General features: G+C 26.5%; 3 protein-coding genes across 3 annotated transcripts; all 3 read left to right on the forward strand.

Annotated features, from left to right (window-relative positions):
• Positions 1-927: 927 nt before the first annotated feature.
• On the forward strand, positions 928-4,847 carry LOC145976159 (uncharacterized). The gene is made up of 9 exons (XM_083107133.1): positions 928-1,068; positions 1,349-1,468; positions 1,585-1,702; positions 2,663-2,930; positions 3,070-3,186; positions 3,250-3,340; positions 4,292-4,434; positions 4,556-4,688; positions 4,794-4,847. The coding sequence occupies exons 1-9, from the start codon at positions 928-930 to the stop codon at positions 4,845-4,847; spliced, it is 1,185 nt and encodes a 394-aa protein (XP_082963259.1).
• A 937-nt stretch (positions 4,848-5,784) lies between these two features.
• LOC145976158 (uncharacterized) lies at positions 5,785-11,757 on the forward strand. The gene is made up of 9 exons (XM_083107132.1): positions 5,785-5,979; positions 6,329-6,448; positions 6,575-6,692; positions 10,082-10,337; positions 10,440-10,556; positions 10,616-10,706; positions 11,062-11,204; positions 11,487-11,619; positions 11,707-11,757. Exons 1-9 carry the CDS (start codon positions 5,836-5,838, stop codon positions 11,755-11,757), a joined length of 1,173 nt encoding a protein of 390 aa, XP_082963258.1. The 5' UTR covers positions 5,785-5,835.
• Positions 11,758-12,824: 1,067 nt separating this feature from the next.
• On the forward strand, positions 12,825-20,523 carry LOC145976416 (uncharacterized). The gene is made up of 18 exons (XM_083107472.1): positions 12,825-12,968; positions 13,332-13,451; positions 13,555-13,672; positions 14,425-14,689; positions 14,817-14,933; positions 15,281-15,371; positions 15,543-15,688; positions 15,873-16,005; positions 16,090-16,136; positions 17,487-17,658; positions 18,134-18,253; positions 18,370-18,487; positions 18,968-19,232; positions 19,366-19,479; positions 19,560-19,650; positions 19,955-20,100; positions 20,257-20,389; positions 20,470-20,523. Exons 1-18 carry the CDS (start codon positions 12,825-12,827, stop codon positions 20,521-20,523), a joined length of 2,394 nt encoding a protein of 797 aa, XP_082963598.1.
• The last annotated feature ends 5,942 nt before the right edge of the window (positions 20,524-26,465 follow it).

Below are 26,465 nucleotides of genomic sequence, written 5' to 3' on the forward strand. Positions count from 1 at the left end.
ATATATGCATTATGTAGGATGTGTTTCAAAAAAGCAAAACAAAACGAATAATATTTTATATATAATATTTTAAGGTTAATTTTATAAATATAAACAGAATTATTGTGTATATTATTTAATGAACGGATGATATCAATTTTTGCTTCATTTATATAAATTATATTAATAGAAATATATTATTTACATAAATTAATATTAATATTAATTAATATAAATTTTAAATATTAATATTAATTAATATTAATATTAATTAATATTAATAGCAATATATTAATTTATATAAATTATATTAATAGCAATATATTACGAGAGACTACTATATAAAACTACCACTATATTATATAAAAATGTAGATATAAAATAATAAAAAAGCATGTGCACGTTTTAATTAAGAACAACATTTATTGAGTCTCACGTGTATCAAAATGTAGAAAGCTCTGAATCAAAGTTCACGGAACTTCATATTTTTGCCGGAGATAACTTTGTAACTTCACCAACACGTAAGGCAGATCAATTGTGTCCCTCCAGGAGAACAAACTTCTTCCACAAGTGCACGCATAAGAATGAGGCACTCGATACTGCGTTACTCGAAAAAAGAGCGAATGCGCTTGCGCTGATTTCGATCACAGAGATACCTATTTTTCTGCGTATGTATGTGAAATACTCATTTATAAAATTTCTTTATATGTGAAATTGATCGTTTAAATTCCTCTTCTCATGAAATTGTTATTCTATAAATGCTTTTGACAAAATTTTGTGCAATTTTGTATTTATTACGAATTAAATAATTTATGACAGAATTATTTTTAAGGATAAAGTCGAGAATATTTCAATAATTTGAAGAAGAGAGGATAAAAACGTAACTTTATCAATTCTTCCGCAATTTAATACGTTCAGTCATTCAGCACGTTCCTATACTCGCACAGTATGGTTTGCATCGAGACTCATTTTAATCTCAATCGGAAACTCTTACTCGCAATCGGTTTGTGGCCTTATCAGAAATCAAAATTTGTTCTGTTTCAAGAAATCTTATTTTTCGGTATTCTGTTAAGCTTTGTTATATTTCAGGTACGTCCATATATGTACATATATATTTACGAATGATACCAACCGCTCACTTTTATGCGATTTTTAAATATGAAAATATCAAATTATGTTTAATAATTGATAATAAAAGATAATCAATAGATAATAGAGATTTACATCAGAATTTACAGATTAATTATTAAAAATTCAATACGTTATTATATACTATAAAATAGATTGTTGTGTTAATCTTATCTCGTTAAGTAAAATGTAGAATGATATTCTCCTAATGCAATATTTTTAATAAATTGACTGATTCAAGCTCACGGCGCTTATAACCACAAAATGTACTTCTGACTTTATTATCAAAGTTTTTTCTACTACAGTAATCTTTAATTTCTACGTAATTAAATACAGCATGTTTTGGATTAACGCTCATAATGTAAGAAAATGTTTTTCTACTTGTACATATAAATAATTTTAAAATTAAATTCTAATAATTAAATATTTATATATAACAATCTTTTCCAACAACGTCAAATGTTGTTGCGATGATAGCTGAGAAATATATTGGAGCAACTACAGTATATTTGTAGTGAACTAAAAGACGAAAACGAAATTGCCATCATTATAAATTATGGAAATAACGCTAAACGTTATACAGCTATATTTATATGTAAGACAGCATTTTTTTTCTTGCAACTATTTTATCATGAAATTCAATAGATTCCTATTATAATAAAAGTTAAATATTTATATTAAATTAACCTTTCTTTATATATATATATATACTCCTGGACAAAATTAACACATAATTTTTTTTCACTTTTTCTTTAAAAGCTGATATTTAAATTTTGACGAAAAATTTTAAAGAAAAAGTGAAAAAAAATTATGCGTTAATTTTATCCAGAAGTATATATATACAGGGTGTCCCAGGTATCTTCCGTCCAAAAAAAAAGACAGATTCTCTGGCCAATTTAAAAACGATTTTTCCTCAGCGAAAATGTCAAGGGAGATCATTATTCTTTGCATATTCCCAATTTTTGTCATCATGTATCTTTCTAACTAATTGTAAGCCTTAAATTAAAATTCTATTAAAGTAAACTCTACCTAAAATTAACTAAAGAATGTGACTTTATTAATATTTTATTCCCATAAGCCTTAGTTTGCGAAAAACCCTTTATTTTCAATCGTTTATAACTCGAAAACTATTAGTGCCGCGACATTTTCGCTGAGGAAAAATCGTTTTTAAATTGGCCAGAGAATCTGCCTTTTTTTTGGACGAAAGATATCTGGGACACCCTGTATATATAATCTTTAGTAGGGAGCGAATGATGAGTATATATATAAATAACAAGTTTATTTGTGATCATACTAAATTTATTATTATTTTAATTAGTTATTTTATTTTTATTATTATTATTTTATTATTTAATTTAATATTTATTATTATTATATTCAAAATATAATAATTTTGTATATTTTACTAAATAGTATAGTCAATATTCTACGAAAATATTAGAGTTAAATATTCGATAAGCGTGATTAAAGAACAACGAAATTTGAATTATGCATGTATAACACATTTCTAAATATAACAGAAAGCAAATTTTATAATCATTTTATATGTTTTCAGTGATCACTATATGCTGTACAGTTATTGCTATATCAATGCCAATTTGGCCACACATTCTCGGTACTGTTTTGCACATAAATGAATCTCAACTAGAGATTCGGAAAATAGAAATCGTGACTGAATATTTTGTCGATAAAAAAAAATATTTCTATTTAATTTTATTCCACACAAATGCAGTTTTCTGTATAGGGGGAATTACGATTACAGCGACGGGCACCTTGTTCTTAGGATACGTCATACACATCTGTGGATTGTTTCAAATTGCAACGTAAATAGTGAATTTAAAAAAGATTATGAAATATACGCCTACGAGCAATATTTTTATTTCTTTGATTGTTTTAATTTATCAATACACATATTTTTGGAAAAACTATGATATATATTTACAACAGACAAATTAATTACAGTTATCGTATGGAACAAGCAATATCGACCAAAATGCTCGAAAATATTAATATAAAGAGTCAGACTCTGATTCATGAAAAAATATTTTATGCCGTCGAAATTCATCGCAGAACTATGAAGTTAGTATGCATGAGATAACAATTATATATAGCTTTTGCAATAATATTTTATTTTTTTTAAAGGATTATCGACTTTATGTCATCTAGTTTTAAAGGTTCATATTTGTTATTAATATTCTTTGGTGTGGTTTCCTTGAGCTTGAATATATTTGCAGTAAGTTTTTTTTGGTATTTTTGAAATATATTTCTAAACGGAATATGTATGACATCTAATGATATCAAATGATCAAAGAAGAAGCGTCGATAAGGACGAAAATCGGCTTCAATAATTTTTGTATTGTTTTTGTTATAAATTTATATTTATATTACTAAGAACATTAATAATAAATGTAACATACGTAAATGAATATTATTAATAAATATATAAGCTTTATATTGAAATATTTACTTTATTTATCAACCAATGACGTGATAATGATAATCTTTTAAACAATGATAGTAAGTTATGAATCTAATAAAGTAGAATTAAATGGTAATTATCAAAAGTGTTACTAAAATAAAAAAGTAAATGTATATACGTGTATGTATATGTATATATATATATATATGTGTGTGTGTGTGTGTGTGTGTGTGTGTGTGTGTGTGTGTGTGTGTGTGTGTGTGTGTGTGTGTATGTGTGTGTGTGTGTGTGTTTACTATTATGTTTATTTCAGTAACACTTTTGAATTACCATTTAATTCTAATTTATTAGATTAAACTTTAATTCTATTTTATTAATATATACAGGGTGTTAGGGCAATCTCTTCCCAAAAAAAGCTCTTGTAGCTTACCTCGAGAGCTTTTCAAAACACTATAATAAAGTTTAGTATTAAGTTATAAAGTAAACTTTTTCATTGAATACTTTTCGAGTTATGAGGCTTGAAATAATCTCTTAATTTTACATAAACCATAAAATATATCTAGTAAAATATTCATTTTTCGATTATCTTACCTTAATACTTTTATGTATGTACAAAATAATGAGAGGAATTAATTGGTGTAAAGAAAACACATAATTGTTTCGAAGAAAAAATATGTAATTTGCAATTAACAATTACATATTTTTTATAGCATAATTATAATAAAGAATTCTACATACGAAATATATTCATAATCACGATTTTAGATCTTTCGTAATGCATCGCTTGAAAATAAAGAAGCATTTTTTTTACATCTTATATTTGTATTTGGCACCCTCTTATATATGTTTATATTTAATTATTGCGGAGAAGAAATTACAAATTATAATAATCATATATACTCTGCCGTGTAAGAAACAACTTTATGTTTGTAATTACATATATATTGTTATTCGATATATATTTTGTAATTCCATATATGTATATACATATGAGTTTCATTACTAGTTCATCATTATATTACTTCATAGGTATAATTCTCAATGGTATATGGCACCATTACATGTGCAGAAAATGATACTATTTATTTTGCAAAAAAGCAGCAAAACTTTCAACTTCACTATCGCCGGATTATTGGTAGTATCAATAAGATTTTTTGCCACGGTAAGAGAATTATGTGTGTCAGAAATTGCGATATTTAAAGTTAACATGTTTCATAACTTAATATGTTTCATAATGCAATATAAGAAACGTATATCGTCATTGTAGTTAACAAAAACATCGATGTCTTATTTCACCGTTATATATAGTATGCAGCAATGATGCGAAGATATATTACCTCATAGAAATCAACCATAATATATTTTAGTCAAAGTAAAATATGTGATTTTAATAAATTCCGCATAAATTATATAATACATCTCAATAAAAACGATTTATATCCTGATTGTTTCTTGATCGTTTAAATAAATAAGAAATCAAAGTAATAATTATTTAATTGCAATAATAAATAACTACTTAATTTTTCTATTATGAGAGATATACATATATTTATGTTGTTTATGATTTAAAAAACTATTTGAAAACAAAACGACATCTAATATTTTAAAGTTAATTTTACAAATGTATGCAAAATTAAAGTGCACATTTATGAACGAATACGATAACATCAATTTTTGCTTCACCAATAATCAATCAATACATGACGAAAAATAATGCATAAAAATCTAGATATCAAATATAAATATAATATGAGAAAATATAAAAATGGGCATGTTTCAATTAAAAGCAACAATTATTGAATCTCTAATAACTAATGAATCTCCAAATCCCATAGTACCTTATATTTTTGCCAGCAATAATTTTATAGTTTTGCCAATACACGTAAGGCCGCTCGATCTTCTAGAAGGACGACCTTCTTCCATGAGCGCACGCATAAGAATGAGAGACATGACATTGAGTTATTCGAAAATGAAGCGAATGCGCTTGCGCCGACTTCGATCGAAAAGGTACATATTTCTCTACGTGAAATATTCATTTATTAAATTTCCTTACATGTGAAATTGATCATTTAATCAGCTAATCTCACAAAATTGTTATATAAAAAGTGCTTTTAACAATATTTTGTGCAATTTTATATATATTCTCAATTAAATAATTTATGACAGAATTTACTTTATGACAGAATTTACTTTAAAGGAATAAATTGGCAAGTTTGAAAATATTTGTGTGGAGATGGAAGAAGAGAAGATAAAAGCGAATCCTCACCAATTTTTTCGCTTTGTTTAACTCGTTCCTATGCTCGCACAATATGATCTGCATCAGAACTCAACATTTTAATTTAAATCGGATCCTCCTACTTGCAGTCGGCCTATGGCCTTATCAAAAATCAAAATTCGTTCGGTTTCAGGGAATTTTGTTCTTCGGTATTTTGTCGAGCTTTGTTATATTCCAGGTACGTCCATATTTTTATTCGTATTAATAAAAAATGTACATATTATTATTAATTATAGAAAACGTCCACTTTGTACAAATATTTTTGAATATGATCAAATTATGTTTGATTATTGATAATAGATAATATATTGGCAATTGCTAAATAAATAATTACTAAAATTTTCCGTTATTTTATTATATATTATTACAAAAATTATTATTTTAATCTGTTATATTTTCTATTGTTTTAATTTATTATTTTAATCTTATAGTAAAATGTAACGCGCGCGTTTGTGTATGTGTGTGTGTGTGTATATAGGTTTGATATTTTCTTAATGCAATATTTTCAATAAATTAATTGATTAAAGCTTACAGCACTCATAAAAAAAGATTGCACTGTTGAGTTTGTGATGAAAGTTTTTTCTATTACAATGATTTGCAATATCTATGCACTCAAATACAACATGTTTTGGATTAACACTCATAATGTAAGTTAATGTTTATCTACTTGTATGTATGAATAATTCTAATATTAAATCCTATTAATTAAATATTTATATATAACAATCTTTTCCAACTTCTCCAAAATAACGTTAAATATGTCGTCATGGTAGCTAAGAAATTTGTTGGAGCAACTACAATATATTTGTAATGAATTAAAAGATGAAAACGAAATTGCTATCCTTATAAAATATGGAAATAACGCGAAACGTTGTACAGCTATACTTACATGTAAGATAACATTGCCGACTATTATACGTCATGAAGTTGAGCCCAATTGTGATAAAAATTAAATATTTAAATTATTTCGATTTCTATTTTGACTCGCAGCTTAAATATACAGGATGTCTCATTTTATTTTTTGACAGTCAAATATCTGGAAATCATGAAATTTTAGAAAGAAATATTTTAGATGAAAGTTATATGATTTCAAGGAGGACATAATATCGCGATCTTGAATTGTCTTTGAATGGATTTTTAATTAAATATATTTTAAAAGTTATATATAATCTTAATTTTTTTAAATAGAAAGGAGCATTTTTTTATTGAAGAATCAAAAAATTTTTATGTAAAACGTTTCTAAAGTTTAAGCGTTAATTTTATGTAAAAATATATTAGAATATTTTTGGTATACATTCGCAAAGATAATTTATGAAAAAGAAAAAGGTCTTCTATTGAACAAAGTATATACAAAATGTGTACGTGCATCGCTTCTTATCGGAGAATTAAATTAGGTCACGAGGTTAACAGTGTTATTGTGGAGTATTTTTCAAACTGAAAATTTATACTACATACCAGAGAAGGTTTGGAATCTTAAAATACCATATAACGAATTATGAATCTATAGAGAAACTTCCACGTTTCTGTTTATCATCCTAGGTTCTAGGTTTGCCTGAGAGAGGAGCAACACGCGTATACATCATACATACTGTTCAATAGGGAAAAAGAGAGAAGCTTTTTCTTTTTTATAAATTATCTTTTTAAATAGTGAGTTTATATCCAAAGCTTTTTGGTACTTTTTTTACGTAAAATTAAATGCTCTTTCCGATCTTGGGTAAGACTTCCGAATAGCCCCTACCTCCGAATTTGATGAAACTTCCAGCATTTGAAGACTATAACAGAACACATTCACACCATAAAGAATTTTTTGCGGAAAGACGAGTAGAAGCAAAGAAACTCAAAAAAGAAAATTTTCATATATTTCGCAAAAGATACTTATATAAAATAATAAATTCTTGAAGTTCGCCAGTAAATAAAATAAAAAACGTAATTAAAATTGACCACACTGGCATAAATTACATTGATTTTGAAAAGAAAGAGCAACAAGTTATTTACATACGGTAATTTAATTAAGTATTATATCGTGAAAAATAAGGAAATCACTTCGTCAAAATTATCATGTCAACCTCTCCAAACACACAGAGAAAGACTAGACAACCTTTATTATTCTATCATAAATATTGTTTAAATTTTCAGTGTCCTTTTGTAAGTTAATCGTGTTGTCAAACTTTTTTATGAAAAACATTTCGGCAATTTCTCTCTTTCTCACGTGTTTCTCATTATGTAAAATAACGACCAGTCGAAGTCATGAAAACGACCTTTAATAATTATCATCAACGTCTGCAATTTACACATGAAACTGAGTATGATTCGTGTATCAGTTTTCTCGACACGATTGTCATCAGATCGGAGGGTCGCCTTTTGACTGATTGGTACAGGAAACCCACCTGTTCCAACAGATATACTAATTTTTATTCTAAGCATTCGTTTAAATATAAAATGAACACTATTTACAATCTCGTTGACCGCGCCATTTTGTTAGCCGACGTTCGATTTCATTCCAAGAATATTGATATCGTTAAGCAGATTCTTTCTAACAATTGTTTTCCAACGCAAATTATTAACCGTTATGTGCAAAAAAGATTATATATTTTAAAACATCGTGATAACGTGAATATTGACAATGAATGTGACAATGCAGTTACACCTTCGTACATTTCCTTGCCGTTTGTGGAGGGTTTGAGTGGTGAAATTAGTCGCGTTTTTAAAAATGTAGGTCTTAATGTCGTTTACAATGTACCTAAAAAACTAAACACATTGATTAAACGCGGTAAAGATAGGTTGCCTACCAATAACAGGACTGAAGTCGTTTACAAATTAGATTGCAAAAATTGTAATATGTCATATATCGGCCAAACAAAAAGACATGTTGGCACTCGGGTAAAAGAACATCGCAACAACATAAAATTGCACGAAAGTAATTTTTCTGTTATTAGCAAACATAAAGTTGAATCTAATCATGACTTCGACTGGTCGTTACCTGTTATTTTACATAATGAGAAACACGTGAGAAAGAGAGAAATTGCCGAAATGTTTTTCATAAAAAGTTTGACAACACGATTAACTTACAAAAGGACACTGAAAATTTAAACAATATTTATGATAGAATAATAAAGGTTGTCTAGTCTTTCTCTGTGTGTTTGGAGAGGTTGACATGATAATCTTGACGAAGTGATTTCCTTATTTTTCACGATATAATACTTAATTAAATTACCGTATGTAAATAACTTGTTGCTCTTTCTTTTCAAAATCAATGTAATTTATTTTTGTTTGTAATATTGGAAATAATATGTTTTTTGAAGTTCACTCGAAAAGGACCAAAACCTATGGTCGAAACGTTGTGATTCTTTACCACCAATAAAAATTGCCAGTGTAGTCGATTTTAATTACGATACTTATATAAATATCAGAAACGTATATATACACACACACGCGCGCGCGCGCGCGGGGGGTGCAAGGGGGGCCTTCGGCCCCCCTCCCGCAACCACCCCGCCGGTAGGCAAGGTACCTAATCTTAACTTTAAACCTAAATTTCAATTAACTTATACAACTTAACTTAAGTTTAAGTTAAGGGCCCGCGTGTGTGTGTGTGTGTGTGTGTATACGTTTCTGATATTTATATAAGTATCTCTTGCGAAATATATGAAAACTTTCTTTTTTGAGTTTCTTTGCTTCTACTCGTTTCCGCAAAAAATCCTTTATGGTGTGAATGTGTTCTGTTATAGTCTTCAAATGCTGGAAGTTTCATCAAATTCGGAGGTAGGGGCTATTCGGAAGTTGAGCCCGATCTTGCAATAAAAAAATTTTTCCGTTTAAAATAATAAAGTTTGCCTTCAAATGGCTTTGAAAAATGTCATTCAAAGACAATTCAAGAACGCGATATTACATCCGCTTTGAAACCATTCCAACCTCTTTTCTAAAACATTTTTTTCTAAAAACCCCGTAATTTTCAGACATTTGACTCTCAAAAAAAATAGGACATCCCGTATATGTATTTGTAATTTTTCTACCAGAATTTAAAAATTTCGAAACTTTAGGACAATTATAAAACTTGTGTATAAAAAGCATACTTATACTTCACATACTTATGTATATATTTCTACAATATATGTTAACATATTTATTCTTTGTTTATATTGAAAAATATTATAATCAATATTCTACAAAAATAGAAGAGTAATTGAAGACTAATTGAATTAAAAGTTTTAATTATACATGCGCATAAATATCACATTTTAAAATATAAAAAAAAGCAATTTAATCATTTTAAATGTTTTCAGTGATCAATATATGCTTGACATTTTCTACTGTAATATTATTAATTTGGCCACTAATCTTCGGTACTGTCTTACACATAAATGAATCTCGAGTAATAACAATGCTGACGGAATACGTAGTCGATCGAAAAAAGTATTTCTATTTAATTTTACTACATGTAAACGTAGTTATTTGTATAGGATCGACCACGATTACAGCGACAGGATCGATGCTTTTAGGATGCATCATACACATCTGTGGACTGTTTAAAATTGCAAGGTAAATAATAAATTAGAAAAGGACATGAAATATTTGGTCGTTTATATTTCTCAATATAATGTTGGGAGAACTAGATATTTATAGCAGACAAATTAATCACAGCTATCGTATGGAGCAAGCAATGACAACTAAAATGCTACAAAATATCAACCTGGAAAATCAAACCATGATTTATAAAAAAATATTTTATGCCGTCGAAATCCATCGCAAGGCTATGAAGTTGGTATGCATGTACAACAATTGTACAACATTATAATAATATTTTGTTTTTGTTAAAGATTCACCAATTTATTCTTCTCTAGTTTTGAAGGCTCATTCTTCTTATTAATAGCTTTTCTTGTGACTTCTTTGAGCCTAAATATGTTTAGAGTAAGTATCTCTTTTCGAGTTTTCAAACATATTTCCACGAGATGATATCTGATAATATTCAAATTTAAAAATTTAAGAAAAATAAATAAATGAAATATAATAAAAAATGATGTATAAAATAATTGATAAGATGAATATCTGATAAGATGAGTAATTGATAAGATGAAACTATGTGTGTGTATATATGCTAATTATAAATCATAAAATTTTAGAAAGCAGAGAAATCTCAATAAGAAACCATAATTTTTCGTATTCCTTATTTATTTTTATTTATTTATTTTTTTAACATAATCATAAATCTAAAATGAGTTATTGTTATACGTACGAAATATATTAATCACAGTCATAATTTTAGATTTTTCATAATGCATCGCTTGGAGATATGGAATCAGTTTTATTACATTTAATAATTGTATTAATCATGCTTTTATACATGTTTGTGGCTAATTATGCCGGGCAAGAAGTTATAAATTATAGTAATCGTATATATTCTACCGCGTAAGAAACAATTTTATGTGTTGATCGCAATTGGATATACAGGGTGAGTTTTATTGCTTGTGTCAATCTTTTTATCATGTGGGAAATTATCGACTGCATAATAAATTGATCGGTACATAAATGTCAATAATTTGGATCGACCGTATCGAAGGCCGATCAATTTATTATGCAGTCGGTAATCTCCCGCATGATAAAAAGATTGACACTAGCAATAAAACTCACCCTGTATATTAGTGTACATATGTACATTCCTCATTAGTAGTTTATCACATTATTTCCTAGATACAATGTTCGATGGTACGAGGCACCGTTATGTGCACAGAAGATGATACTCTTTATTTTGCAAAGGAGCAGGAAAAATTTCCACATAAATATTGCCGGACTGTTTGTAATTTCATTAGAATGTTTTGCTACGGTAAAAATTTTTATGGCATGAACTGTGATATTCAAATGTTAATATGTTTTATAATGCAATATGAGAGAATATATTTCATTATTACAGTTAATAAAAGCGTCGATGTCTTATTTCACCTTTATGTATTCTACGCAATAATGATGCAAAGGTCATTAGGCCATAAAATCAACTGTAAAATATTTTCTATATTTTACGCAATAATGATGCAAAGATCAACAAGCCATAAAACGACTATAAAACTGTATAATATTTTCCACGTAGAAAAGAAGAAATAATGTAACTTTACATTTATACATTTCACATAAATTAAATTAAATAATATTCCAATAACAGAATTTTTTTATTATTATACTATTTAAATTAAGAAATCATAAACAGGCAATTATTTATTTTCTAAGAATGGATATCTAATTTTTTTCTATTATTAAAAATATGTATATGTCATTTGATATGCGATATTTGAAAAAGTGTGAGATAAAACGAGTGATGTCTACTACTCTAACTTCATAGTTATATATAGATTTGATATATATATTTTTGAATGAATATGAAACGATAATATCAATTTCTGTCTCATCAAAAGAAAGAAATAACATATTACGAAAGATTTAATGTATACAAATATAGATATAACATAAAATAATATAAAAAATATGCATGTTTATTGAGTCTCGCTTATTACAAGTGTAGAAAGCAGAGACAATGTATCAAGATTCACGATACCTTTTATTTTTGTCAGCGATAGTTTTGTAGCTTTGTCACAGAAGGCGGATCGATTGTGTCCCTATAGAAGGACAAACTTCTTCCATGAGTGCACGCACAAGAATGAGGCATGAGTAACTGCGCTACTGGAAAAAAGAGTGATTGCGCTTGCGTCGACTTCGATCAAGAAGCTACTCTGCGAGTGTTTGTCTGTGTGATAACACCTGTTGATTTTCTTTTGTTATAAAATCAATTGTTTCTCTATTTGTCTCTTGCCAATGCACATGTTAAAATATACATATGTTTCGATATGTATTCTCGTAATAATATTTTATGTGGCATTTCATTTATACAAAATAGTAGACTATTTATATTTACGACGAAAATTATTGAATATTCAATCGAGCATTTAAAAAGAATAGATATGTATATCTGCCAATTTTGCATATCTTTCCAATCTTCCACTTCCGCATTTGTAGATGTGTGTTTATGGGAGCGAAGAGATGATTCGTATCGAAACCCAATATTTTAGATTAAATCGAATTCTTTTACTTGCAGTTGGTTTATGGCCCTATCAACGTTCAAAACTCGTTCAATTTCAGGTAACTTTGCTTTTTGGTGTCCTGACAAGCTTCATCATATTGCAGGTATTAATATTCTTTTAATATTATTGAGTATAATAAATCTCATTATATATTTAAATTTAATTTAATTTAATTTAAATTTAATATTGCATATGATTATAATTATAAAATTATAAAAATTTTTTTATTATTATTGATTTATTATTTGGACCAATTATACGTAGATTTATATTTTAAATTTTTTTATACTTGGTAAAAATTTTTGTCATTATAAAAATTTTAATATAGTTAAATTTCTTTATAGAAAAATAATTTATTATATATATTTATTATATATTATGTTTTATAATTTACAATCTACAATTGTAAACAAGTGACTTCTATAATACTTCTACATAATTTTTTAAATAAATTTATTGATTATAGTTTACAGTATTTTTCACTACAAAATGCACACCAGATCTTGTCATCAGAATTTTATCTTTTATATTATTTTTTATTGCGTTTGTGATTAAATACAATTCATTTTGGATCAATACTAAAACTGTAAGTTTATTAAATTCATCTTTAAATAAATATTTAATTAGAAATAATATATTTTTTTTAATTTATAACAAGAAGTAATTAAAAATATTTTTTTATATAAAAGGTGAAATGTTTATTGGAGCAGCTTCAACAAATCTATAGTGAATTGAAAGATGAAAATGAAATGGCCATTATAAAGAAATACGGATACAATGCAAAATGTTATACGATTAGAATTATACGTAAAATAAAATTTATTAATTTATATCAGTGCTGGGATTTACTTGCAACTTTCGGCCAGATTTCTTAGCTTACGCCTACTGTTCCCCTCTTACCGCTCGCGCCTTAGCGACCGCGCCACCGAACGCTCGTAACTAAGGAGCGCTCAGGAACGTGCGCGTCACAAATGTAATGTGGCAATCTATCTAAGTTCTCTTTATTGTTTATTAATAATAAAAATAATTATTCTATTATTAATTACGTATATGTTCTGTAACAATTTAAAATATTTGTGTTTTGAAACGTAATTACAATAAAGAGAACTTAGATAGATAGATTGCCACATTACATTTGTGACGCGCACGTTCCTGAGCGCTCCTTAGTTACGAGTGGCGCGAGCGGTAAGAGGGGGAGTAGGCGTAAACTAAGAAATCTGGCCGAAAGTTGCAAGTAAATTCCAGCACTGATTTATATTATTTATATTTTCAAATAAAATAGATTGAAATTGCAGATTATAGTGATTAAATAATTAAGAAATTTAAAATGTATAACACAAATCAATATTCAAAAAAAATTTACAGATTATTAATTTATATGATTACTTTTTTAAAATAATCCTTACTTATCTTGTGATTCGTTTTCTTTGCAATTCTTCACATCTTCTCGATTATGCCTAAATATATTAATTATTAATTATGCCTAAACATGTAACAAATCGATATTTCAGAAAATTATAATAACGATTTACATGATTATTTTTTTTTTAAATGCTTAGTAATTACAATGTGCAGTGTATTCGTTATTTCTTTCCTGTCAATTTGGCCGCGTCTTCTCGATATCATTCTGCCCATGAATGAATCCCGACCACGTTATGAAATAGAATTCATTGCTGAATATTTTCCCGATCAAGAAAAATATTATTACGTAATTATACTACACATGAATGCAGCCATTTGTATAGGAGGAATCGCATTTATAGCAACAGGAACGATGCTCATTGCATATCTCAAACATGCTTGTGGAATGTTTAAAATCGCCAGGTAAGGACATGCAGAAATATAGATAAAAGACAAATATGTATATTTGATAAACAAAAACTCATTTGTCTTTTCTTAAATATATTAAAAAAAATAATATAATCAATTATAGCATAAGTATTATTTATAGCTATCGTATTGACCAGGCAATAGCGATCAACTTTTTACAAAATACCGAGAAGAATACCAAAATTAATACTTATAAAAAAATAACTTATGCAGTAGATATCCATCGAAAAGCTATGAAGTTGGTATTTATATGTACATAATATAACACAACACGCACAATAAAAAAAGTGATACATAATAACAAAATAAAGATTTTTTTCGATCTTTATTCAAGTCGTTCTCCAAAAATCAGCAACTAATTAAAAATAGAGTTAGTTGCAAATCTTTCATCGAGAAGGTCCTGAATAAAAATTGAAAATAATTGTGCTTGAACACATATATAATTAATATATAATATAATTAATGGCTTGCGTACTTTCAATTAGACAATGATTGTAACTGAAAATGTGTCCACAACTATGTATTATACAATATTGCAAAGCTTTTGTCGCCGATATGAAATAATAATATTTTTCGCTTTTCAAGATTTACCGAATATTTGATATCCAATTTTGAGGGATCATTCTTCGTTTTAATAGCAGTGACCGTCTGTTGCCTGAGTCTGAATCTTTTTCAAGTGTGTATTATATTATGTGTATACTTCTAGATAAATAAAATAATAATATAACATTGAAATATGAATAATATAATATTTTATATTATTCTAAATTTAATGCGTATATAAAGATAGTTAAAGATATAATACATACGAATTCATGAAACATTAATATTAGTCATGCTATTTTAGATCTATCGAGCTGTATTACTTCAAGATAACGAAAAAGAATTTTTACTACACTTTTTGATAGTATTTATTATACTTCTATACATGTTTTTAGCCAATTATGCCGGGCAAGAAATTATAGATCATAATAATCATATATACAGCACTGCGTAAGAAGCTTCATATATTGTTCACAAATTGTATTTATCAATTATCTCTAGTAATAAAAAATAGAGCTTTGGTATATTTATATCAATATATTTTTATTGCTAGAGATTATTTCCTAGGAAACGTATATATCTAAAATTATTATTAACACATTTTTTTTCATCATCTAAAATCGTTCGTTCATAGATATAATGTTCATTGGTATGTAACGCCGTTACACATACAAAAACTGATATTATTTTTGTTGCAAAGAAGTAGCAAATCTTTCAGTCTAAATATCGGTGGATTGTTTGCAGCATCCTTACAATGTTTTGCCTCGGTAAAAATTATAGCATATATTAAACTATAGATCATGTAGCATGCATCACACAAATGAATGAAAGAGAATGTCTCTTTATTGCAGCTAACTAGTACATCGATATCTTACTTCACTGTCATATACTCTACGCAGTAAAGTGAAAATATATCATCTAATATATTAAAATATAAAGTTTAATTTATTGCAAAAAACAAGCCTACCTAGTAAAATAAAAATTAGGTAAATAAAATAAAGTTAGGTAAAAAAACCACAAATGTCTAGATTCTCTCACCTCCAATTAATTAAGTCTTATGTCTAATTAATAATCGGAACAAATTATTCAAAATATATAACGTCTTTTTTAAATCATAATAGTCCTGATTTTCTTTTTAAATTATAACGTTATAATCCATGCAAGTAAAAAGAAAAAATTAATAGATTTACATATTCATAAATTTTAAATTACGATAAAATCAATCAAGTGATTGTTTCATGTATGAAATATAAAAATCAAATATTTATCCAAAGTATGTAATGCGCGTTAATTTTATTTTTACATCGTTTATAAATATTCCCACATATAGCAAATATATAAAATTATTTATATTCCAAGAATAAATATTTGTTTTTGCACGTAACGCATATAATTAACAGCAGAAATAGAGAAATGTATCGATAACAACAGAACAACAGAATAATGATTTTAGAAACGTATAAAGTGTTATCCTCAGTGTTACCGCGCAACGAGAATATTGTTGAAAGAACGCTATTAATACTATTTCAAAAAGCATACTAAGCATACTATTTCAAAAATGGATGATGTCACCTAAAATATAAATGTAATATTATAATTTTATATTAAATGTAATATTATAATTTTATATTATAGTTTTTATATATATATATATATATATATATATATATATATATATATATTGACAAGCGAACTTCAATACAAAATATAAACCGCTATTGTGTGCCAGAAATTAACGTCAAGAGAGAGTTAGAGAAATAATATATAATAATTTATAATAATATACATATATACTTAACAGACAATATTATTTTCACGACTGATATACTAGCGCGTAAAAGCGATGAATCAACACTGTCTTTAAATAGATAAACGTATCCTACGGGTGCACGAACTAGAATGAGGCACGGAAAAAATGCGACACGGAGGCAGAGGCGATTACGCTTGCGCGAACTTAAATCAAGCATTTTCATATTACGAATACTTTTGTGCGAGAAATAAATATCCGTCAAATATTTCTTCACCATTAAATCGATAGTTAAATAATTACCTACCTATATTCCCGAGCAATGATACAAAATTACGAATATCCTCATTGTTTGCGATCTCACATGATATTTTGTATTATGGTATTATGCATTTATATTAAATATTTTAGTTATAATTTACGATAGAAGAGAAACAAATTATGAAATATTCAAGAGAGAACTTAGGAACACGACCAGTTAGTTAAAATATTTTTTCATAGTCAGTTATGTCTCAATTTTCATCGAAAAATGACATGCTTCGTAAATCAGCACTTTAGACTCAATCGTATCCTTCTACTCGCAATTGGCTTATGGCCTTATCAGCGATCATTACTCATTCGATTTCAACAAATCTTGCTTTTTGGTATTTTGGCAAGTTTTATTGTATTTCAGGTATGTCAATATATTCAATTGTTGTGTGACTAATAAAATGTTTAAATTTGATTATTTATCATGTATAATATAAATATAATATGAGGATATATATGTTTAATTATTATCAAATCAAATCAAATACAATATCAAATACTACCCAAGAAAAAATAGATTTATACTTAAATTATGTAATTATATAAGATCATATATAAATATATAGTTATATAAAATTATATAAGTCATCAGATCTTTTCACATCTAACTATATATATTTAAATTTGACCCTGTATATTTAAATCACATTATACCCATTTTTTCTAGGGTATATATAAATGCTGCATTATAAATATTTAAAATAAAATAATTATAATCAGTTTGTCATGTTATCATGAATCGGAAAGCAAAATTGATTGTTTCAAATTAATAATTAAATAAAGAAATAATTATTAATCAACTTTTAATACAACTTTTTCAATCGATTTATTAATTTCAGCTAACAAAATTATCGACGTCCGAATGTAAAACAGATCTTATTATCAAAATTCTTTCTACCGCATTATTTTTTGTGATGTTTATGATTGAATATAACTCATTTTGGATTAATTCTCAAACTGTAAGTCACGCTATAATCAAATATATTGAAAACACAATTAAATTAATCTCTTTCTTATACAATTATTCTAAATTTAAAAAATATATAATATAAATAAAATACTATTAACACAATAGATGAAAAACTTATTGGAGCAACTCCGAAGTATTTGTAATGAATTCAAAGATGAGAATGAAATTATTATCATGAAAAAATATGGAAATATGGCACAACGTTATACAGCTATAATAATAGGTAAAAATGATTATTCAACAGATATCGCAAGAAACAAAAAATTAAACAATGACAAAAATCAAATGATTGAGAAAGAAAGGGAGAGAAATTTCACTATTTTGTGCGAATTTACTCATAAGTGTGTATGTTAAAATTGATCAAAGTACAAAATGCGTAATCAAATTTTTTGAAATTGCATAATTTATTTCCTTTAAAATGAGATTTATTTAAATAATTATTTAAAAAAGTATATATACTTAGATTTTTTTAGATGATATTTTAAATAATAGAACAATCTAAAAAAGTACGATAAAATTTTTTGTGCAGTTTTCTGCAAAAATATTCAAATAAGAGTGGTCAAAGAACTGATGAACATAAAATATATCATAGAATCATAATTATAAAAAAAATATTCAAAATGATATTTCGAATTGTTATAAATTAATAGCGAGTAGAACATTTCAAAAAGAACAATATATATACCTTTCTAAATATATTTAGTTATATCAACGTGCGGTACATTTATTATCTTTATTGTACCAATGTGGTCGCATATTCTCGACATTATTCTGCCCATGAATGAATCTCGATCACGTTTTACAATACATGTACTGACTGAGTACTTTGTCGATCAAGAAAAATATTTCTATTTAATTCTTTTGCACATGAATGCAGCTATTTGTATAGGAATGATAACAGTCGTAGGAACAGGAACAACGCTCTTAACAATTCTTGCACATGTTTGCGGAATGTTTACAATCGTCAGGTAAAAAAAATTTGTAATGTCTTTTCAAAAGTTTTTGATAATGTAAAATTTTTTTTTTGTCCATTCTCCATTTTGTCCATTCAAATAAAAAACGAGTGAAACTATACCTATAGAAAATAAACATTATTTATAGTTACCGCATCGAGCAAGCAATGACAATTAATAATTTACAAAATAAATCAAAGAATGAGAATGTAATTTGTAAAGGAATAATTTATGCTGTAGACATTCATTGCAAAGCTATAGAGTTGGTATATTTATCCGATAATATAATATTTGCAAAAGTATATGTAACGAGAAATATATTTATGCTATATGTCCTTGAAGATTCTCCAGATATTTAACATCTAGCGTTGAGGGATCATACATTCTTTTAATTGGAATTGGTGTGCTGTCCTTAAGTCTCAATCTTTTTGAAGTAAGTTTTTAAACATATCTATAATTTATAATGACATATATAATATTACAATTTAAACAATTTGTTAATATAAAAAAATAATAAAAAAGCTAAGTAAAATATTTCAAAATTTAAATTCTAAATTGAGTTAATTCAAAATCATAAATATGAAAGAGATGTAAGAAGAAAAATTATTAATGTATGTACAATTTATACATTTTGTCTCTAATTTTCTTGCAACATATAATTCGCACACAAAAACTGATTAATTTAAGAGCTAATTAATTTATATATAAAAAAATTGATCGCAAACATATTATTTTAGATATATCAAATTCTATCAGGTGATGAAGATAAAGAAGCATTTTTCATACATTTTCTATTTATATTCATAATTCTTTCATACATGTTTGTAACTAGCTACATCGGACAAGAAATTATAGATCACAATAGTGACATTTATTATACCGCGTAAGAAACAATTTTATATAATAATAATATTTAAAATTACGCACTATCTCTTATAAAATAAAAGTATAAATTCATAAAATTCAAAAGACATGTATCTGCGATTAGTAACATACTTTTTAAATTATCGATCCTCGTTGTCTAGTCACTTGTTCGTAGATATAATGTTTGTTGGTATGTAGCACCATTACACGTACAGAAGCTGATATTATTTCTGTTACAAAGAGGCAGCAAAGTTGTCAATTTGAATGTGGGCGGACTGATCGCAGCATCTTTAAACTGCTTTGCTTCCGTAAAAATTATTTATGAAAATATGTAATAGTATAACATAACAGTATAAGCAAATTAAAAAGAAGATGTATTTCATTACAGTTAGCAAGTGCATCGGTATCTTATTTCACTTTTATATATTCCACTCAACAATAAATATTAAGAATTATACATTTAATAGTATAATAATAAATAATAATAGTATAATAGTAAAAAGTAAGTAAGTATGTATGTATCAAATATCAAATGCCAATTTTCTTCTTTTAATTATTAAAATTTTAAATTATATTATGTAATGTTAAGTTGATGTTAATGTTAAGTTAACTAATCAACTAAATAAAATTGTTGAAAACATATATACAATCACTTTTTCATTTTTTTTTAATTGAAATGTTATCTACATAAAATGAGTAATGAGAAAAAGATTACTTGATACTTATATGCATTTAAAATCAATTATATTAAAGAAATCATAAATAATTTTTCTAAATAAATGACATGTATGTTTTAATGCAGACATCGGAAATCTTTCAGGTGCTCTATGTGTATGTTAGTATTAAGTAAAAATTTAAAACATCAAATCCATTTTACCGATATTTTCATGACTAAATAAATATATTCAATGTATTTGAAACCGATTTTTTTTTCTTCTCATAAGAGTAAATCTTTAGTATTTAAAGTGTAATAAACATGTATTTGTACATCTTATGATAAGAAGATAAAAGGAAAAATAGAAAGAAGTTAAAGTAATTGAAAAGAATAGATCTAACATTTAAAATATCGTCAAGATGCTGAATTAAAACTATTCATGCAATATTTTTGTATTTATTATAAAGATGTGACCGCTTTGTTTAAACATACATAGTAATTATAATATACAGTGCTATTGTTTTTTTCCAATTTTTCAATTTAGCATTGTCTGCTCGATATTATTCTGCTCATGACTCCCAACCATGTCCCAGCAATAAAATTCGTTACTGAATATTTCATATCAATCAAAAAAATATTTTTATATAATCACGCTACACATGAATGAAGTCATTTGTATAGAAGGAACTGCATTTATATAGTAAAATATTTTTACATAATCGTTTTGCATGATCATATGAATGCAGCCATTTATATAGGAGAAACTAAATTTGTAGCAATAGGAACGATGCTCATTGCATATCTCAAACACGCTTGCGACATGTTTACAATCGCCAGATAAAAACTGTAGAAATATAAATAATAAAAGACGAATGTATATTTGGTAACAAAAACTCATTTGTCGCTTCAAACAAATATCAAAAATATAAACAATTATAGTAGAAATATTATTTAAATAGCTATCTTATTAAGCGATCGATTTTTTTCAAAATAGCCAGAAAAGAGAAATTATAATTTATAAGAAAATAACTTATACACTAGATAACCTTCGAAAAGTTATAAAATTGGTGATTTTATTGAAGTTCTTTTTCAAAAATTAGAAACTAATTGAAAATACAATATTAGTTGCCAATCTTTAATCGAAAAGGATCAGAGTAGAGACTGAAACTAAGTCGCTTCAACTCTGTGTGCTTAACGTTAGGATTTTTAGCATTTTAGTTAGGAAATAATTATAATTGAAAAATTATACAATATGTGAAGAAGATTTTGAGAGTTAGCGGACAATAATAATACCTTATATTCCTTAAGGTTTGCGCAGTATTTGCCATCCAATTTTAAGGAAATTTTTTTGCTTTAATAGTAGAGATTATGTGCTATCGGAATCTGAATATTTTTAAAGTGTACCTCTTACATGTATCTATAGATGAATAATAATATGATATTAAAATATGAATAGTATAATATTTTATAATATTTTGAATTCTGTACATATGTGTCTGAAAATAAAAAGATATACAGGGTGTTTTAAAAAGGTATGTCAAAAATTTAAGGAGATATTCCTCACACCTGAAGGATGAAAAAATGTTATATGGACATAGGTGCGGAAATGCTTATTTCAGGAGTTATGTTGAAAATACTGTTAGCTGTATTACTTACACAAGGAAAAATTTAGGATTAATTATTGTAGACGACAATCGTTTAATTAGGCTTATATACATTTGGTTTTAATGTGACCTTGAGTATGTTACAATAAATGTTGAAAATGTTCACCATTTTCCTGAATACACGTTCAAAAATGCCACCAGTACGTGATATTCAAGATCTTCGTGACCGTATCACTGCAGATTGCGAGACAATCCGCTGTACGCCAGGCATTTTTGAACGTGTCCGTGAATCGATGCGTCGACGTGTCACTGCTTGTATTCAGGAAAATGGTGAACATTTTCAACATTTATTGTAACATACTCAAGGTCACATTAAAACCAAATGTAAATAAGCCTAATTAAACGATTGTCATCTACAATAATTAATCCTAAATTTTTCCTTGTGTAAGTAATACAGCTAACAGTATTTTCAACATAACTCCTCAAATAAACATTTCCGCACCTATGTCCATATAACATTCTTTCATCCTTCAGGTGTGAGGAATATCTCCTTAAATTTTTGACATACCTTTTTAGAACACCCTGTATATACAACTTATTCATACATGTACACATTTTTCTCTCATAGAATATTAATATAAGTCATTTTAACTTCGAGCTAATTTAATATTGTCTTACATCTTTGGCGCATTGTATATATAAGAAACAGATACAGCGAAATGTCGACAATTGATGATATAGTGTGATTTCAGAAATATATAAATCCGCAGAGTATAGCGAAAATATATTGTTGAACGAAGAACGTTATTAATCATCATATAGTGTGTTATTCTAAAAATACTACAGAGGACACAACAGGTAAACGTAATGTATTTAATATAATAAAATGACAAACGCACTTTAATATCAAGTATAAATCGTTATTGTGTGGCAGAAATTGGCGTCAAATTAGAAAAAATATATTGTAATTTATAGTTTACACTTAACCAGCAGTATTTTTTCATGGCTGATATACTAGCGCGTAAAGTCGATCAATCAACACTGTCTTCAAAGAAGAACCGTATCCGACGAGTGCAGGAACTAGAATGAGGCACGTAAAAATTCGATGCGCAGACAGAGACAACTGCGCTTGCGCGAACTTGAACCAACAATTCATATTTCGAATACCATTGCGAGAAATATCCGTCAAATATTTCTTCACCGCCAAATCGATAATTAAATAATTGCCTATCTATTCCGGAGCAATGATACAAAATTGCAAGTATCTACCACAATTTTACGTACCGTATCTTACCGTTTGTAATCTCACGTAGTATTTTGTACTATACATTATCATGATCTTATATTAAAATTTCGTTATAATCTATAATAAAAAAGAAACAAATTATGAAATATTCAAGAGAAAACTTGAAAATACGGGGATAGTTGAAATCTTGCCAATTTTTCATAGTCAGTCGTGTCTCGATTTTCATCGAAAAATGATATGCATCGTGAACCAGCATTTTAGACTCAATCGTATTCTTTTACTCGCAATTGGTTTATGGCCTTATCAGCAATCATTACTTGTTCGGTTTCAGCAAATCTTGTTTCTCAGTATTCTGGGAAGTTTTATTGTATTTCAGGTATGCTAATATATTCAGTTATGCATTATGTGTCGAATGGGTTGTTATATATTTAAATTTAATTATTTATAATATACAATTAAATATTATAATAATAATACGTTTAATTATTAGCAACACGAAATGTTATATAAATGCTGTTATTTAATATGATTAGAATCATTTTGTTATGTTATCATGAATCGACAAATAACTGAATGCTGTAATCAATAAAGAAATAATTGATTAATACAATTTTGAATCAATTTACTGATTGCAGTTGACAATATTTCTCACTTCAAATTGTACATTTGATTATGTTATAAAAATTTTATCTACCATATTATTCTCTACAATATTTATAATTAAATACAATTCATTTTGGATTAACTCTCAAACTGTAAGTTACCATAATTATAAATGTATATAGAATTAAATTAAATTAATCTCTTTTTTATATAACTTTCTTAAATTTTAAAACAAAATATTTGTAAATAAAATATTATTAACACAATAGGTAAAAAATTTATTGGAGCAACTACAAAATATTTGTAATGGATTAAAAGATGAAAATGAAATTATCATTATGAGAAAATATGGAAACAACGCAAAATATTATACAATTAAAATGATAGGTAAAAAGACAATTGACATCGAAAAAAAATAAAATTAATGATGAAAGAAAATCAAATGATTAAAAAAAGAAAAATAAAAGAAATTTCATTATTTTTGCGTGACTATATTCTTGTGTTATATTATATCAAAATACAAATAGCATAAAAGAAATAATAAAATTTGTTTAGATTGCATAATTTATTCCCTAATAAATGAGATTTATTTAAATAGTTATTAGAAAAGTACATATTTTTAGATTTTTAAATGATATTTTAAAGTGTGAAATAATCTAAAGTCTAATAAAATAATAAAAAATTTATCCAATTTTCTATAAAAATATTCAGAAAAATGTTCAAAACGAATCAATAAGTATAAAATATATCACAGAACTATAAATACGAAAAAATATTTGAGACAATATTTCGAATCAATTATAAATTGCGAGCAGAAAATTAATAAAACAGCGATTTATTTATGTTTTTTTATATATTTAGTGGTTTCAATGTGCAGTATATTTACTGTTTCTTTTGTGTCAATGTGGTCGCATATTCTCGATATTGTTTTACCATTGAATGAATCTCGATCACATTCTACGGTACAGGTACTGACTGAGTACTTTATCGATCAAGAAAAGTATTTCTATTTAATTTTCCTGCATATGAATGCAACTGTTTGTATAGGAACAACAACAATTATAGGAACAGGGACAATGCTCATAGCGTACCTCAAACATGCTTGCGGAATATTTAAAATCGCCAGGTAAGAAAATAATTTATAATGTCCTTTCAAATGTTTTTCATATAATTAAGACCTTTTTTTATTATTCTACGAACAAAAAATTTATACTTATTGAAATTATAAAGGATAAAAATATTATTTATAGCTACCGTATCGAACAAGCAATGACAATTAATAGTTTACATAGTAATTTCAAGAATAAGAACGTAATTTATAATAGAATAATTTGTGCAGTGGATGTTCATTGCAAAGCTATAGAGTTGGTATACCTACCGATAAAGCACAATATTTTCAATAGTTTATATAACGATATTTTCTTATTCTTCAGGTTTTCTAAATCTTTATATAACGATATTTTCTTATTCCTCAAGGTTTTCTAAATCTTTAATATCTAGCTTTGAGGGTTCATTCTTTATTTTAATTGGATTTTTTGTGATTTCCTTGAGTCTCAACCTTTTTGAAGTAAGTTGTTAAACATATCTTGTGATAATATATATTACATTACAAATTCGTTAATGAATAAAATAATAAAACTATTAAAAATATATAAAATATTTGAAAATCTACATTATAAATTGCTAATTCAAAATCTTAAATTATATGGAAAAGAGGCAAATAAAAAGAAAATAAAAAATTTCTCTATTTATGTATGTTTCATATCTTTCATATCTTTTCTCTAATTTCCTTGCAATCTAATTATTATAGGAATTGATGAATTTTAATATATGAAAAACATTGATCATAATCATATCGTTTTAGGTGTATCAAGTCCTATCATTTGGAAGTAACAAAGAAGAATTTTTATTACACTTTGTAATGGTAATCGTAATTCTTTTATATATGTTTCTAGCTAATTACGCCGGACAAGAAATTATAGATCACAATAATCATATATATTATACCGCGTAAGACATAATTTTATATAGTATTTACAATTTTTTGCAACCATCTCTCATATAAAATAAGAAATATAAATTTACAAAATTTAAAAAACCTACACATCTAAGAGATTATTGATATACTTCTTAAATTATCGATTTACGTTGATCGACTTCTTAAATTATCGATTTACGTTGGTTATTTGTTCGTAGATATAACGCTCGCTGGTATGTAGCACCGTTACACATACAGAAGCTGATATTATTTCTATTACAAAGAAGCAACAAAATTG

Source organism: Camponotus vicinus, unplaced genomic scaffold (assembly GCF_025532165.1).
Source record: "Camponotus vicinus isolate PSW18456_S1 unplaced genomic scaffold, iyCamVici1.0 SCAF_8, whole genome shotgun sequence".
In the NCBI taxonomy this organism is placed as follows: Eukaryota; Metazoa; Arthropoda; class Insecta; order Hymenoptera; family Formicidae; genus Camponotus; species Camponotus vicinus.